A 16080-nucleotide genomic window follows, 5' to 3' on the forward strand; every position below is an offset into this window, starting at 1 on the left:
TAGAAACAGCAATCAGTACTTAATCCACAGCTTCCTGCGCCTGCCGGGTACTGTTATCTATACTTCATTTACTTCTTCATTTTCTTTTACTTTTTTACTTTTCAATATAAATTTTTTTATTATTTATTATTTAAAACACCTCTGTTTTATTTTTTTCTAAAAAAATCTTAAAAATATTATTTATCCAATTTTTTCATATTTGATTTGATTTTTAATTTTTATTTGACTTATATAATTTTATTTTGTATTTATAAGACTGAATTATATTACATTATATATAATAATATATTGTAAATATAAAAAAATATATAGATATTACAAATTTATTAGTAGAAAGGAAATTTTTAAAAAAGTAAAAAAAACATTATTTAAATGATATTACAAAAAAATAAATAAGTTGATGTATGATCTATTATAAAAGTTAATATGTAAAATAGAAAAAATGAGTTTTAGTGATATATTTTAAAGAATATGAAGAAGGAACTATTGTGAGTGCTATAATGGAGGGCCAAGTTCTATATGTTTCTTTATTCCAAAGTACATATAAATGGTTCTCTTCTTACACAGATATCTTTGTAGTCTTTCTCAGTGTCTCAATATTACAAAGTCCTTTGAAATTGTAGGTGATCGATCATAAAAGTCCATTTTTTCAGTCGATGGCGTGCTCACGCAAGATATCATCATGGAAGCTGCTGATTGTTTTCTTCCTGGCATCAAACTCGCAACATGATTTATATTATGCCGACGCAAAGCCACAAGTACCATGTTTCTTCATATTTGGGGACTCCATAGCTGATAATGGGAATAACAACAACCTCAATACAACTATAAAAGTCAAGTATCTACCTTATGGGATTGATTTCCCTGGGGGGGTGACGGGAAGATTTACCAATGGTCGTACTCCGATGGATTTTCTTGGTCTGCATGCATTTCTTTCCATTCACTTCTTCATATTTATCCATATCCAACTATATCTGTCTCTATTTCCATGCATGCATTATGGTTGCCAACTATATATCATGCATGGATGCTTTTGATTGCAGCTGAGTCTATGGGTTTTGACCACTACATCCCACCATTCGCCACAGCCAGCGGTCCGGAAATACTTGAAGGCGTCAATTATGCATCTGGTGGAGCGGGGATCCGAAATGAAACGGGACAATTTGCGGTAAATTAATTTTAGTTAGTTACACAAATACTATATACGTTGCACAATGAACAACGACGTACGTACGCACACAAATACTCAACAATCAATTCAATATTTATTAAGCAATCCGAGTGTACTGTTTCATCTTTGTAAGGGAGATCGGATAAGCATGGATAGACAGTTGGAAAATCACAAAACTACAGTGTCCCGCATCGTCAAAATGTTGGGAAATCGAGAATCAGCCATGGATTACCTAAGCAAATGCATATATGCTGTTGCAATAGGCAGCAACGACTACTTCAATAACTACTTCATTCCAGTTGTCTACCCTACTCATTTCCGATTTACCCCATCTCAATATGCCACAGTTCTCCGTCGACAATTTTCTCAGCAATTAAAGGTAATTAGCATTTGCACATATATATATATATATATATACCTTCTATAATTTGTATATCCTTTATAATATATGTTATTCTTTAGTCTCTACACCACTCACATGACATCATTTAATTTATAAATCTAAATTTTAAATAAAATTATATTATAGATGGTGTGTCGAGCAAAGAATTTATATATATATATATATGAATGTATGTAAAATAGAAAGTGAGGAAAGCACATTGATCTGTGTCGATATATATTAATGAATAATGCTATACATTACATCATCATCTCATTTTTATTTTATTATATAAGATGTGACATATTTATCTTAATAAAAAATCATCTTATGACAAAAAATATGTTACATATTATATAATAGATCAATAAAAGTAAAATAATAATGTGATGTATAAAATTTTTCTATTTTAATTGATGGCAGACCTTGCACAAGTACGGGGCAAGGAAAGTAGCCGTTCATGGACTGGATATGCCACGTTGTACTTTGTTCAGACTGTCTATTTGTGCGATTAATGAGGCTTCATGCATGGCCTATATCACCAATGCAATCACACTTTGGAACGATGAGCTTAAACCAATGGTGGCCGGCCTCAGTCGCAGTCTACCCGATGCTAATTTTATCTTCATAAACTTTACTGGAATTACGACAAGCATCGTTAATTCTCAAGGTATAGATATTTAATAATTACCAATTAATTAACCAATGGTGTACATGATTTTCCTAATTATTACTGTTACATATATATATATATATAAATATATAAAATATGAGATTAAAATGGATTTATTAATCCATGTTGTGTGCTAATTATATATTAGGTTTCAATGAGGATATAAATTTTCCTTGCTGTCAAGTGTATGGAGCCGGTAATATTATCCCTTTGAATTGCAAAAGCAATGGGAATGTGTGCAGTAACAGGAGCCAATATGCATTCTTTGATGCCGTCCATCCTACTGAGGCCCTTTACGAGTTGCAAACGAGAAGAACATACAGAGCTCAGTCTCCAACCGATTCTTATCCATTCGATATTGAACACCTTGTCCAGCTTTAACGAACAAGATCTTCCTCATCATCAGCTTTTAATTGGTCACTACTCTCATGATCATGATCTGCTAGTAGTAATGTTTACAGTTTTATTATTTAATTAATTTTTCAGTTTTTCAATGGCAAATCATTAAGGGATTAATCCATTTGCATGCAACAACTCTTTTTCAACGCTGTTTTTAGATAGTAAAGTGATTTAGATATTTTATAAATAATAGTAAAAAAGAATAAAATATTAATTAATAATAATAAAAAAATAAAAAATAAGGAAAAAATAATGAATAATAACCCCGATTTTATATATCTTAGATTCTTGTGAGGTACTTAATTCGAGGCATGGAGTAGCGTACCTGTTCACGTGACCAACCACAAGTTCTGTACGTTCAAGAAGGAAGAGAGTTCCAATGGGAGTACTTTCCGGTCAGCGATCGTGTCCTTTTTTAGTTTTATAAATGTTACAAGGAATATTTATATAAGAAAAAATATAATTATAAGTATAATTATATATTAATATAATGTGATTGATCAAAAAGTAAATTTTATTAAAAATAATGTTAATTTAAATTTTAAGTATGAATTAATCAATATTGATACACAGATTAGTACGCAACTGTGCTTGTATATAGCAAAACTTTTTATATAAATAAATTTATCAAATTAATTCGTTATTTGTTATTTTTTATTTTTCTATTCAAATAAATAAATATTTAAACATTAAAATAGAATGACAAATAATATATTGATCAAGTGAAGGTGTGACATAATTATAAGGTTTGGTTTGGTCATTGAGAATTTTGAAATGAAAATTTTGAATTTTAAGATGAAATATATTTTAATATTTATTATTGTTTTGAGATTTGAAAAAATTAAGAAAAAGTTAAGTTATTTATTATATTTTGTATCGAGATTTGAGAAAGTTGTAATGATGAGATGAAAATTTTAAATTTGTAATAATAATTTCTAATGGCCAAACCGAACCTAGCTTCCTGCCTTTTTTACTTTCACAAAATTTTTCATCTCATCTCATCTAATCATTACAACTTTCCTAAATTTTTAAATAAAATAAAATAAACAATTCAAAATTTTTAAATTTCAATACAAAAATAATATTAAAACAATATATTAGAATAATATTTTATTCAACTTTCAACTTTAATCTTAACTTATATATGAAAACAAACTAGGTTTTTTTTTTTTTTCTTTCCTTGAACACCATGAGATTTTTTTATATGTCATATCTTGGCAACCTACTTAAGGGCGCGCACCATATGTCATACATACGTTGTGTAGAAGGCTTATAGTTTTGAGGGACCTTTCTTGAGGTTAGCGGCTTCAGGCAGCCGTCCCTAAAAGCATTAAAATGTTATAGAGTTTGAAGAAGAAGTAAAGCAGTTCCCTCAATAATTTTCGCAAGCAACATGATTGAAATTTAAAAAAAAATAAAAAATGAAGCAGTTTTCAAAGTTAGCCATATCATTTTATGTCACTCAAAACTCCCAAACCAAAACATTAGGAGCTCAAAGAGGATCTGGTCCACATTCAATAATGTAACACCCAGACCGAGTACCAAGTTCATGTTAATTTCATCAAGAGCATGTGGCTCAGATGGTATGAGATTCAATCTCCATAAGAAAGGTCTTGGGTTCGATCCCCCTCCTCAATCTCCAATATAAAAAAAAAAAAAAAGTTCATGTTAATTTCAGGTTTTATAAAAATTTTTTTTTGGACGGCTTGAAAATTTGATGGGACAAGCTAGATTATTTTTAGAGGTTGAGTTGAGGCCCATAACTCATGTGGGAGGGCCCAAACTACGTACGTCCAAAACCAAAGCCGTGAGAACCAACTTTAGACTCCACACCCATGCACGTCTCCATGGCATGCACATTTCTCTCTTCCCTTGCTCCTCTAGGGTTTCAGTTTTCTATATTTATACATACACTTAATGCACAAAGTTACAAATCCACTCTCTACAGACCCTAGACATGAACTGCCGCACCCTTCCTCCATGTTCAGAGAACAAAAAAGCCGAAGCCCACATTTGGTGACTGACCTTTGTGTTCTCTGGGTGCTCGGTATGATGGGAAAGCTTTGTTACAATGGGTGTATCTATAAAGGAGTAATGTTAAATTTAATCCTAAAGTGTGGTACAATCTTTTTACAAAAAAATGAAGTTCACTATTAAAAAAATTAATTTTTTTGTCATATAGTTCCGTATTTACTCACTTTTTTCAAAAAAATTGCTCAGTGCTTGCGCATTCCAAAATTGCAAATATTATTTATGTTTATAAAGTGTGGGACACAGTTGGTTGATGTTGATTGTGGAGGCACCACCTTGACCTAGCAAGAGCAAGCCTAGGTACTCTCCTTCGGACGGAGGGTTGTTGAGACAAGACGGGGTACGCTTGGACCTCTTTGATCTCTCTCTTCGCCCAATGCTTAAGATAGTGGCCTTCTGCATTGTCATCTTGCAGAAATGGTGCGGCTGAGATCGGAGAAGTTGGCCATTTTGATGTGTACGTGTGCAAGACTTGAGAGAGGGAATTTATATGGATTGATTATTTACAGGGAGGATAATGTGTTGTTTTATATGGGTAGGAAGGCGCCTAAGAAGTGGTGAAAAAGGGAAGGAGTGGAATGTGAAAACTTACGGGATGGGGTTTGGAGCTGATGGGAGTGAAAGTGTTTGGCAATGCAAAGATTGGAAGAATTGGCCTATGAAGATGACGTGGCGAAAGGGAATTGGTAATCAGTTCAAAGAATGAGTCCCTGGCAACTTGACAACATCCACGTTTTACTTCATAATACTCGCTATAATTTTCTGTAGGAAATTATCATATGCTGAAAATTTAATTCTTGACTCGTATTCCTTGACCGGCTCAAAGACCAGTTAACCACATTCATAGTTGCATAAAGCACCCTGAGAGCAGAGCAAAAATGTAATCCAAGTCCAACAGCTTCGGATATTTTTTTTTTGGGGGGGGGGGGGGGGGGGGGGGGGGGGTGTGTGGTTAGTCATTGGGGTTTACCCAATTTTGAAAACCACACACTGCATGGAAAATCCAGTAAATAACTATACAGCCCAGGATTTCCTTCCGAATAATTACCCTTGCGTTGCAATCTAAACCAATCACCCTGCAGTAATAACATAAAAACACACCGTTTGAAAATGTACACATTCTGTCGCTTGCTTTACATTGTTTACAACATCGACCATTTTTCCAATGACTGAACTAGTTGCAGCTTCCTTGGGTGGAAGTTACCAAATTGCATAAATGTAACCGTGGTACGGCCTTTTCGAGAAGCATATACATATCTTATCATGTTACTTTTTTCCACTGAAGCGAGAAATACATGCCCATACTGGATGATTCCACACATTTGGCATCAGGATCCAGTTGTAGGATTTTCTGCACGAGGAAAGAAGCAAAGGAAATATGAGATGCAGCTCCTTTGAGGATGTGATCTAGCCCTGGAGGGAATTCAACAGCTAAAAGAGACTATGATCACAATTGGACAAGGTTTAGCCAAATTCCTTAATTAATATCTATTTGGTTCCCCTACAATGCTATCATGTCAGCAATACAGACTTCATAGAAGTCATTGAGTGTAATATTTAGTTCATGAAATATTGAAAATGACTTTTGGATTATCTCTTCCGAATAGACTGAATTAATTAGAAGATAAGTTAATATTTAAACTTATCCCAATTCAATTAAGACTTTATAAACAGTTCAAACAGATTACCTTGATGAATTGAGAGTCAAGATCAAATGAAGCTAAAATTATTGAACTTAATCATATATCTTACAGTCGATTAGGTGGATATGACTGAAACCTTAAAAAATGACTTAGAAACTAGGTCTAAGTTTTGGCTGACATGAATAGCATTCATAAGCAGAGAAGAGTTGCAGAAAATCACAGGTATGATTTTCATGTGATTTTCTGCAGTCTATGAAAAGATAATCCTGCCAGCCATAGTGCTCAAGATCGAGAGGAAAACAGATAATCAAATTTAAACTTCATTCCCTCCCAAAAAAAAAACCTGCATAACCAGTGCCTATATATACATGAAATCTTCACGTAGACTCCCTTAGTATGTTTCCTGGCCCAAGGTTAGTTAAGTGCATGCAAGACACTCCACCTATATAGCCATTGTAGTAAAACTTCCCACAAAACCAATGCACGCCTGAGTCTTAACTCAAATTAGAAGATTACCTTAAAAAAACTAAAAGGAAAATAAACAACTAATAAATCATGAAGTTTCTTACTTTTCAGTCTCCCATACTTCCAAAAAAGAAAGGGTTGTCACCGACACAAGTCTTTTTATTCATTAATTGAGAAGTGCCATATCCATGCAAAGGAGAGGAACTCCCCACAAGGACTTAATAGAAGACTAAAGAGAATGCTTCCTGATTTCCTCTCAAATTTCTAGTTCCTTCCGTTCCTACCAAATGTGCTGTGGTAACTCTAATTAAAAAAAAAAATAGTTTAGCCACAAAGGGATTACACAAAAGCAATATCACAAATTGGAGTGGCTTGACGTGGTTCATCAGATTGTAAAATTACTTTTACTATAAAATAGATCTAACAGATCAGATGAAGTCACATCAGTTTGTAAGATTATTTTGTATAATTCCTATGTGGATGTGGCAGTACTAAAAAAAATTGCACATTAAGTCAGAGTAAAAGATACTTCAAAAATTTTTTTTGATGAATAAAAAGATACTTCAAAAATTGTCCATGATTTCCTGTTTCTCCAACATTAAACATGATTTCTATGCATAAAGATAATCATATACCACTGCATCTAGTCTACAGTCTTTTTTGACAGCTATTGCTGTGCCTCAAATGTTTCAGAAGCTCTTTCATATCCAAATTGGAAGCCAGTTAGCTATAAAGGAATAATATCGTTCAAGACAAATGCAAAAATTCTGAGGGGCATAACGATAAGTGTGTAAATGGCAATTAAGATGAAATGACTGAAAGGTACAGCAAAAGTTTTTTGGCCAGTGGGTTTACACAAACATACGGGATTGATTATCAAAAGATTCCCAAGACAACAAAAGTGTCTTTTAGTTTATCTCAATATGTACGCACCTTCTCCAAATAGCTGTTCAAATCGAGCAACAATGTGTTTTCCATAAGTGTATTTCTTCAAAGCATGAGCATGAACTCTTACACGACCAAGCAACATTGCCCGCTGATTATCAGAACATATTTCAAGAATCTTCTGAACCACGTAATTTGCAAATTGGTCCTTCATCATTGTCTACAGGCAGTAAAATATCATAACTAAGAACAAGTTTCATACAAGTATATCAAAAGCAAGATAGTCCTGATAATTCTCAAAAATTACATCACATCTAGAATTGTTCAACTAGTAAGGTGCAAACCCTCAGTTTCCATGGAAGAGGATCTGGCATAATAAGGCACCTCCAAAAGCGACTTTCTTTGCATGGACAATTTCATTGGAAAAGATCTTAATGACGGATAATTTGTGAACACGGGGTAACCATAATAGGCCGATGCTACCTGTGTAAGAAGAGCTGTGAAGCTATAGATCATCTTCTATTGCATTGTGACGTTGCTAGAGCCTTATGGGTTGAGGTGTTCGGCAGACTAGAGGTAGTGTGGGTTATGCCCGCCACAGTGAAGGTGCTTTTGGCTTGTTGGATAAATCTAGGTGGTATTCCACAAATCAAAGCCATGTGGAAGATGATCCCTATTTGCAGTCTATGGTGCCTATGGCAGGAGCGGAATGACAAGAAGTTCAAAGACAAGGAGAGATCTTTTGAGGATCTTAGATCTTTTTTGTTAGAACGTTATTTATATGGGCCATAGCTATAGACTCTCATGGTCTAGACCTGCATGATCTTCTTGTTTCCTTTTCTCCTCCTTAAATAAGTTTCTTCTCTTGTATACCATCGTGTACATGGGCTATGCCTATTATTAATATAATCGTTTACTTATCCAAAAATAAAAATAAAAATAGCTCTTCCCTTTTCTTCCCACTTCATTTGAGCAGGCTGAGATTCACATGAATAATAAGCCCAATATTAACCCATGCTTTAGCTTGACTTACCAATAAATTATCAGTTCCTTCATTATGACCGAAAATCTCTCCAATTAATAGTTCCCGCTCAGCAGAGCCACCATACTCCAAGCATTTCTCGACAACATTTGAAGCAAATTTATGCTGGCTAAGTTGTACAACATGTCCCGACAGCTTGCTTATAATCTTACTCCTTTCATGAGGCTTTCCCCTCTCCAGTACATGCTGATATAAATCAACAAAGCATTGGGTTAACATCCAACAATTGACAGGTATACACTAGTAAAAGGGACAACAAAACTCTCTCTCTCTCTCTCTAGTCTCTATCAAGTACAAATATTCATACATCCCTTCATCAATAGGTAAATACACACATGCCTAAATAAATAAACATAAATTCAATAGGTATATACGTTGTGTTTGTGGGCTAGGACTTTTGTAAGGGAAGAGGATAATGTACTGAATCTGTTTTAGTTTTTTTCCTGCTTCTAGAGTGTAGTAGGTATTTCCTTTGTATACTTCCTATGTACTTGGGATATGCCTATTCTTGGTAATAAAATCTCTTATTAATTATAAAAAAAAAAAAAAAGGTTTAAATAATACCACCTAAATCGATTAGATTATTTCAAAGTAAAAAAGGCCCAAAAACAAACAAGTTATTTCCTTTTTCTTTTTGCTACCATTTGATGACTACAAGATCTTTCGTTAATATTTTTATACAATGCTCCTACATCGGTGTTCTGTTAACTACGTCCTGTGTTACTTGGGCTACTCCTTTTTTCTTAGTATTGATAAAAATATTTTTACATATATTAAAAAAACATAAGAACAAAGAGCTTCCCACTTGAACCGAAAAATGTCAATCAATGGAGTAAGTTATTTTTAAAAGAACAAGAACTCATAATCTTTAAAAGCCACCTAAAACTGCATACACGCCTTAATTTCCATGCTCATTCTTTAAATACACAACTTAATTTCCATGCTCATTCTTTGATTTTGTTGGAATGTTCCATCCAAAGTCACTCTAATAGATTAGCCTCGTTTGTTTTCGCAAATGAGATGAGTTGAGATGAAAGTTGAAAATTGAATAAAATATTGTTAGAATATATTTTTTTAATATTATTTTTGTTTTGGAATTTAAAAAAGTATAATTGTTTATTTTATTTTGTGTGAGAATTTGGAAAATTGTAATGATTAGAGATTAGTTGAAAATTTTTGTGAAAACATACGAGGCCTAACACTATCTAACTACATAAGCACAACATTGTCTTGAAGAACTAGATTTAATTCCCACTAAGCATAAAGGCAGCTTACAAGGGAAACAAAGGGAGAAAGGGAGAGCAATGAAAGAGAGATGAGACGCCTAGCAAACATCACAGCCCAACCAAAAGAAACTAACCTGGGTAACATAATTTCCATACTGATCCTGAGCAAGAGTACAAACAGACTCCAAGATTTCATCAACTATAAACTGACATTGAAGCTCATCTGTACAATGCTCTAGAACTCTCTGCAAAAGACCATCATGAAACAGCTTCTTAGTCTTGTGCAGACAACCCAAAAAAGAAGGGAACAAGGAAGTGCTTCCACCACTCAAGTTTAATATTACCTGTATGACACGGCAACCATAAGGATGCATAGAAAGTGTCGTAACTTCGCCACGAAAAGCAGATATGATAAACTCAATTTTCCCAGTTGGAATGCTCTCGATGCACTTTTGTATTACATGATTTCCATTTTGATCACGAACACACCGCATGACATGACCATCCAGCTCTCGAACAAGGTGTGCTTTCTGTTCAATATCAATGACATCAAGTGCCTGTAACAGCATAGAATAGAATCAGAATTAGCATCTTCTCTAACCATTTTTTTTTTTTTTTTTGATAGGTAGAAGAAGTTTTATCAATCCACATAAATAGGCAAAGCCCCAGTACACAAGAGTATACAAGAAAAAGCCTAATTACAAAACTACGTGCTACGGATAGTAGCATACAAATCATTAAGACCCGTTGCATTCCATGCAATAGAAGAGGCCCAAAGCAACAAAGTATGAAAGAAAAAGTCCCTAAAGCTGTCAGGGGAGCGTTCCCTATCCTCAAAACAGCGGCCAGATCAGGACTAACTTAGCACCAAATATCTTTAGTAGCAGATGAATGGTTCAAGGTAAAAAACAACAAGAATAAAGTCATGATGGCTCTTAAGATATGTGTTGAGGGCTACATTTTGAGACCAAACCACTGGGAAAAAAAAGATGTGAATCTAGGGGTAAAATAAGGCCAACAAAATAAGTTCTTGAAATAACTAAAGAATTCGCACCTACTTAATTCATTCTAGATATCTAGATAGTTCACCTATAAAAAAAAAGATATCTAGATGGTTCCGACTTATAAAAAAAGAAAGATATCTAGATGGTTCCCTCTAATCCTCACACTTCTAAAGCTTCAGTTTTCTCTGATTTTCCCACTCAGAATAGATTGCTCATTCCAACACCACTGCAAATTACCAATGGCAGCCATCAGCACAATAGGGAAAAAGGGGCTTTTTCGATTAACACGAGGAGATAGTCAAAATTTGATTTTATTAGCAAATTATAGTTTACTACCGTATCAAAATTTGATTTCATTCCTAACAACAGGTTAACAAAATTTGAGTCCATATAATCCATATCAAGCCATATAAATTTAAATGATATCCAATTATAGTTTAGTACCAATTGTAACTAACGATAGTTCCTCATCATTTTTTGCAATAAAAATAATAATGTTTATTTGTTAATCAAAGAGATTTGTTTACAGCAGAAAAAGGTATTTTGCATTGAATGTGAACATAAAGAGTGAAAAACAGAACATGGACGCATTGAGATCTATATCAATACAGCAGGATCACATAAGTGAATACAAAAGGAAGACATACCTTTTGAATTACACGACAGCCATACATCTGCAGGCTTAAAGGCAAAACCTGACCTGTGAGTTGATAAGCAAGTTCCTTCCTCTGCTCGGGGCTTCCATACTCAAAAAACTAAAGATCACAAAAGAAAGCAAAAACGACGTAGCAACATTAAAAGAACTAGCATGTTAGGAATGAGTCTACAGGGTGTTTTGCATATCAGAAACTTACCTTCTGAATAACATAGTTGCCAAAAACATCAGTCATTAGTTTGGAAGCCTGAGGAAGAACTTCTTTAAATACAGACACCTTCTCTTCAACACTACAATTTTCCAACTTCTGCTGAATAAACCGACTCCCATGTTGATCAGCACTGGAGTTGGAAATCACAATGACTTACTTATGAATGAAAAGATATGAAGAATCGTAGATGAAAAGATTATTGAAAAGAATTAAAAAAGCAAGTCATTGCAATGTTTTAGTTCTTGCTTGAATTGTACCCTATCAACGATTATTGAAAAGAATACAACTTGCCTGAATTCAACAATATGTCCTACAATATCAGACAGCTCAAATCTGCGACCTTTGCCTGATTTCAACTCTTCAAGAAAATTATATATTTTAGAGTCATCAAAACTCTCAAACCCTCTTGGACCTTGCCATCCTGGATATAGACCAGCATTTCTACCAGAGCTTAGAGCAAATCTCATTTCATTTCTGCCCCCAGGAACACCAGTCCCACCAACAGGTGACCCTGGTAAAACTGGACTAGCAAGTGGTGAGTTCGGGTACTGCATCAGAAAACCCATGTTTAGTGGGCTTCCATAATAATTAGAACTCATAGGCCCCCCTCTTCTTGGGTTCATGTTATTCAGCCCTCCATTTGTCTGATGGAATTTGTGGTCATCCAAATAAACAGCAACGTTGGGTCCCTTCTGCGAATCAAGAGCTCTAGCCTGGCCCCCAATATCAACACCACCTCTAGAAACCAATGGATCAAATTGACCAGAAATACCATATACGTCACCATAAGGTGGATGATGATATTGCATATATACAGGATCGCCAAAAGAAGGTTGTAGTGGAAAACCAAGCTGCCCGTAGAACTTATTTAAGTGCTGCATATCAGCTCCGTGAGCTATGTTTCCCCCAGTTGAAACCCCAGAAGTTTGGGCCGTATAGCTTGGACCAGCAGTTCCATCAACAACAACAGGAACAGAACCATGGGGAGGGTACCCAGCAATATATGGAGGAACAATTGAGGGATTCAAAGCATATCCACCTACATATTGTTGGGAATATAAGCCTGGGGCCTGCAAATTAGGGTATAAAGGATTTGCTGAAGTCATGTAGGCTGCAGCAGTTGCAAACGGTGGAGTGAACCCAGATGACTGTAGTACCGGTTGTACCTCTGCCGTAAACTTGCTGGTATTATGGACAAACCGATCCACACCAACATATGTGCAGTTTGCACCTTGAGATATCACTTGAGACTTGGCAGTTTGAAATTGAGATAAATTGCTTTGTTGTTGTACCTGATGTAGCAACAAATTATTCTGACTGCTACGTTGCCAATGTTCTTGATTTTTTCGATTTTCTGAACTTGGAAGATTAGATATATTAAGAGCCTTCAAATCAGATTCAATGGTGGTAACGCCCAAATCATTTACATCCCTATTTCCTGTAAGATCATGAGAAGACGAGCTAGAAACAGGGCCACCCAAAGGATCAGAACTTGACAGTGTCCTTCTATCATCTGTACCAAAGGTGGATGTGACACCATTTGATGTGCTAATAATGGGATCACACAAGGAACGGGAGTCAGCATCGTGATCAAATGCTTCCTCTGCCACTCCATGGCTTAACAAGTTAGAATGACTATATTCAGATGATTGAATGTGGGGAGAATCTTCCTGCAAATGCAAGGTGATGATTACACATTTCAAACAATGCAATTTTGATGGGACAAAGCTGGAAGCAAATTCTGATCACTTCCAAACAACTCAGGAGTTTTACATCCGGGAAAAAAACAACAAAACAAAAACTCAGTTTCAGTGTCAGAGGACAGCCACTCATTTCAGACTTTAACAAAGAAAATAAAATCAACGTACATTAGAAAGGGGATGAAGTATTCAAATACCAAGTATTCACCTGTACTGAATCCACCACATGTCTGTGTTGAAATGATGATGAAGTCACCTCCTGCCCAGACCAAAACCCACCCGTTTCATCTACCCAATCATCAGGAGGCTTTTGGGGTGACTGATCATCTTCAGACTCTTCATATTGCGTAGAAAGGGTTCCACGAGACCTATGCAAAGAACCATTGCTGCTATCATCCACAGAAGTCAATGGCCAGTTGTTGCCAAAACTACCAATATGGCGTACTACTCGGCGATTCTCGGATGAGATAAGTGGGAGAGGAAGCCTAGGGTTTAGGTTGATATTGGATAAATAATAAGACAAATAAGCTGGATCGGCTCTCAGCTGTTCCTCAGACTCGTAGTTCTGCATAGCACTGTTTAGACTGGCCAAGCTTGCATTTGAGTTAATAGCCTGCTGAGACAAAATGTTATCCATGGACAAGAACGAGCCTTCCATGCTTGGGGGTGCACTTCCACTTCGGTTAGGGACCACATCCCTCCCCCTGCCATGAAATTTATGGCCCTTCAGAAGCAATCCCAATTCCTCTGCCGCAAATGTTGCAGCCTCCTGATGGGAGGGCCATTTTCCACTAGTTTCTGACATTCTAATAGGACTTTCCGTGGCCATGCTAACAGAAGATTAATAAGCTACTTTTTTCCTACTGGTATAAATGGTATCAAGAAATCTCACATCGTCTCCTGAAAGTCCCACCATTCATTTTAAATTATAGTGAAAAAGAACAATTACAAATTAACAAGAGAGCATATTAAAGAATGAAACATAATATACAGAAATAAAATGAACAATAAATGTACTGCTGTCAAAAGAACAATATCTGGATTTTAGTAATATAGACCGAATAAAGCACACCAGCTAATAAACTTTTTTTTTTTAATTGGTAAATATGAATTTTGTTGAAAAAGGTGAAGCCGAGTACCCGGGACATATACAAGAGCAACACCTACGCATGGGAGAGCTAATAAACTCATTAAACACCAGTAGCGTGGTTTTTTGTTTTTAAATACTGAAAGAGGTCGAGACCAATAGAACAACATAAACTCAATCCCATTATGCACACCAGGTCAATACCTAAGCTTTAACACTGTACTAGCAAAATATATAAGGTTCGACCCTCTGGTTAGTTGCTACAAAAATCTAACCCGCGAAGAAATAAACACTTCACTCGGTCTATGCAATATGAGTTTCTCAATTTTCTGATAATCCCAAACAGAAAAAAAAAAAAAAAAAAGGGGGCAAGACAAAAGACTAAAATCAAAACCGAAAACAAAAACAGTCAAACACCAAAAACATCATCGAGATAAACCCTCCTCAATACAAGATTTCCAGCCTACACACAAATTTCAAAACCAATTCAAGCACATAGAAACATGGGGAAAACCCCATTAAAATTCAAGCACGCGTCTGCACAAAAAAGGATAAAAAAAAAAACACAAGATACAGTTGAAGAACAGACAGAACGACAAAAGGTTGCAACTATGAAACCTAGCTACACTACTTTCCAGAACATTATTTTGAGCGAATGGTGAAGATTCTTCTCTTACCAGAAAACCTATGGGGAAAGATTCACTGTTTCAAACCCTAGATTCTTTTTCTAGAGACAGAGAGTTGGCTCTGAAATATTTATTTGGCACGGAGTCGGTTTAATGGAAGCTTTGGTTGCTATAAAAGAAAGAGAAAAAGTGCTAATTCCAGATAAGGTTTTGCTATGTTTCAGTTAAACTTAAGTATGGGTTTTGTCTTTTGGTTGCTGTTGGTCTTCTAAGGGCAGGGAAGGACAAATATCAAAAACTAGGAAAGTGGCATGATGGATACGGTATGAATATCTCTCTCTTTATATATATATATATAGTAGGGGGGAACGTCGCCCAGTGTAGAAAATATATATTTAATTATATAATAATTTAGTAAAAATATATATTAATGACAAAATATAAGAAAAAAATAACAAATAGAAATAATGGATTATTAGAAGAACAAAAAAACTTTAGAATAAGATGAAATGAAAAAAAATTATGATGGAATAAAAAAATCCAACATGCATTATATATCCATCCAATCTAAAGAAATTTGATACAAGTTTATAAATATAGTTTAATAGAAGTTTCGAGAATAAAGTGAACTTAAATTATACAATATTACTTGTTGATGAACATGTTTCATATTCTTTTTCTAAAATCAATTGATAGGATATTAAATTTATTATGGTATTGTTGTTTTAGTTTGTCTATATCTGTGCTAAGTTGGATTATCCATTCTTTTTGTGAGGTTTCTTTGTCCATATTTTTCAAGAATGGTAGATGGTACTGAACAAAACAAAAAACAAAAATATATAAAATGTAAGGTCTAAAAGATTTTTATAGAGTTTTAAAA

At 34.9% G+C, this 16080-nt stretch overlaps 2 protein-coding genes across 4 annotated transcripts; one reads left to right on the forward strand and one right to left on the reverse strand.

The window, feature by feature from the left end:
- The first annotated feature begins 491 nt into the window (after positions 1 to 491).
- On the forward strand, positions 492 to 2757 carry LOC122316569 (GDSL esterase/lipase At1g29670-like). 2 transcript variants are annotated; one of them, XM_043133193.1, is made up of 5 exons: positions 492 to 894; positions 1044 to 1168; positions 1305 to 1550; positions 1977 to 2223; positions 2375 to 2757. In XM_043133193.1, the coding sequence occupies exons 1-5, from the start codon at positions 657 to 659 to the stop codon at positions 2605 to 2607; spliced, it is 1089 nt and encodes a 362-aa protein (XP_042989127.1). In that variant the 5' UTR covers positions 492 to 656; the 3' UTR covers positions 2608 to 2757. The 2 variants fall into 2 exon arrangements, with proteins under 2 accessions (XP_042989127.1, XP_042989126.1); XM_043133192.1 differs by having other exon boundaries at positions 497 to 918.
- Positions 2758 to 5685: 2928 nt separating this feature from the next.
- On the reverse strand, positions 5686 to 15501 carry LOC122316571 (pumilio homolog 6, chloroplastic-like). Of its 2 annotated transcripts, XR_006244272.1 has the most exons (11): positions 15252 to 15501; positions 13696 to 14387; positions 12079 to 13457; positions 11776 to 11917; positions 11569 to 11676; positions 10262 to 10474; positions 10052 to 10162; positions 8683 to 8877; positions 7698 to 7869; positions 6869 to 7067; positions 5686 to 6007 (listed from the first exon to the last, which is right to left on the reverse strand). XR_006244272.1 is itself a non-coding variant. In XM_043133194.1 (10 exons), exons 2-10 carry the CDS (start codon positions 14314 to 14316, stop codon positions 5985 to 5987), a joined length of 2964 nt encoding a protein of 987 aa, XP_042989128.1. In that variant the 5' UTR covers positions 14317 to 14387; positions 15252 to 15500; the 3' UTR covers positions 5686 to 5984. The 2 variants fall into 2 exon arrangements, 1 of the variants encoding a protein (XP_042989128.1); XM_043133194.1 differs by lacking the exon at positions 6869 to 7067 and having other exon boundaries at positions 15252 to 15500.
- Between the last annotated feature and the right edge of the window lie 579 nt (positions 15502 to 16080).

This window comes from Carya illinoinensis, chromosome 7, assembly GCF_018687715.1.
Source record: "Carya illinoinensis cultivar Pawnee chromosome 7, C.illinoinensisPawnee_v1, whole genome shotgun sequence".
In the NCBI taxonomy this organism is placed as follows: Eukaryota; Viridiplantae; Streptophyta; class Magnoliopsida; order Fagales; family Juglandaceae; genus Carya; species Carya illinoinensis.

What these genes read in the sequence shown, in the direction of transcription:
- LOC122316569 (XM_043133192.1), top strand. Translation starts at nt 657, where the DNA reads ATGGCGTGCTCACGCAAGATATCATCATGGAAGCTGCTGATTGTTTTC. An exon ending in TACTCCGATGGATTTTCTTG is followed by an intron (nt 919 to 1,043) that starts GTCTGCATGCAT and finishes TTTTGATTGCAG; the next exon opens with CTGAGTCTATGGGTTTTGAC. An exon ending in AATTTTCTCAGCAATTAAAG is followed by an intron (nt 1,551 to 1,976) that starts GTAATTAGCATT and finishes AATTGATGGCAG; the next exon opens with ACCTTGCACAAGTACGGGGC.
- LOC122316571 (XM_043133194.1), bottom strand. Translation starts at nt 14,316, where the DNA reads ATGGCCACGGAAAGTCCTATTAGAATGTCAGAAACTAGTGGAAAATGG. An exon ending in ATGGTTGCCGTGTCATACAG is followed by an intron (nt 10,163 to 10,261) that starts GTAATATTAAAC and finishes GGTCTTTTGCAG; the next exon opens with AGAGTTCTAGAGCATTGTAC. An exon ending in AAGGAACTGATAATTTATTG is followed by an intron (nt 7,870 to 8,682) that starts GTAAGTCAAGCT and finishes TACTGCCTGTAG; the next exon opens with ACAATGATGAAGGACCAATT.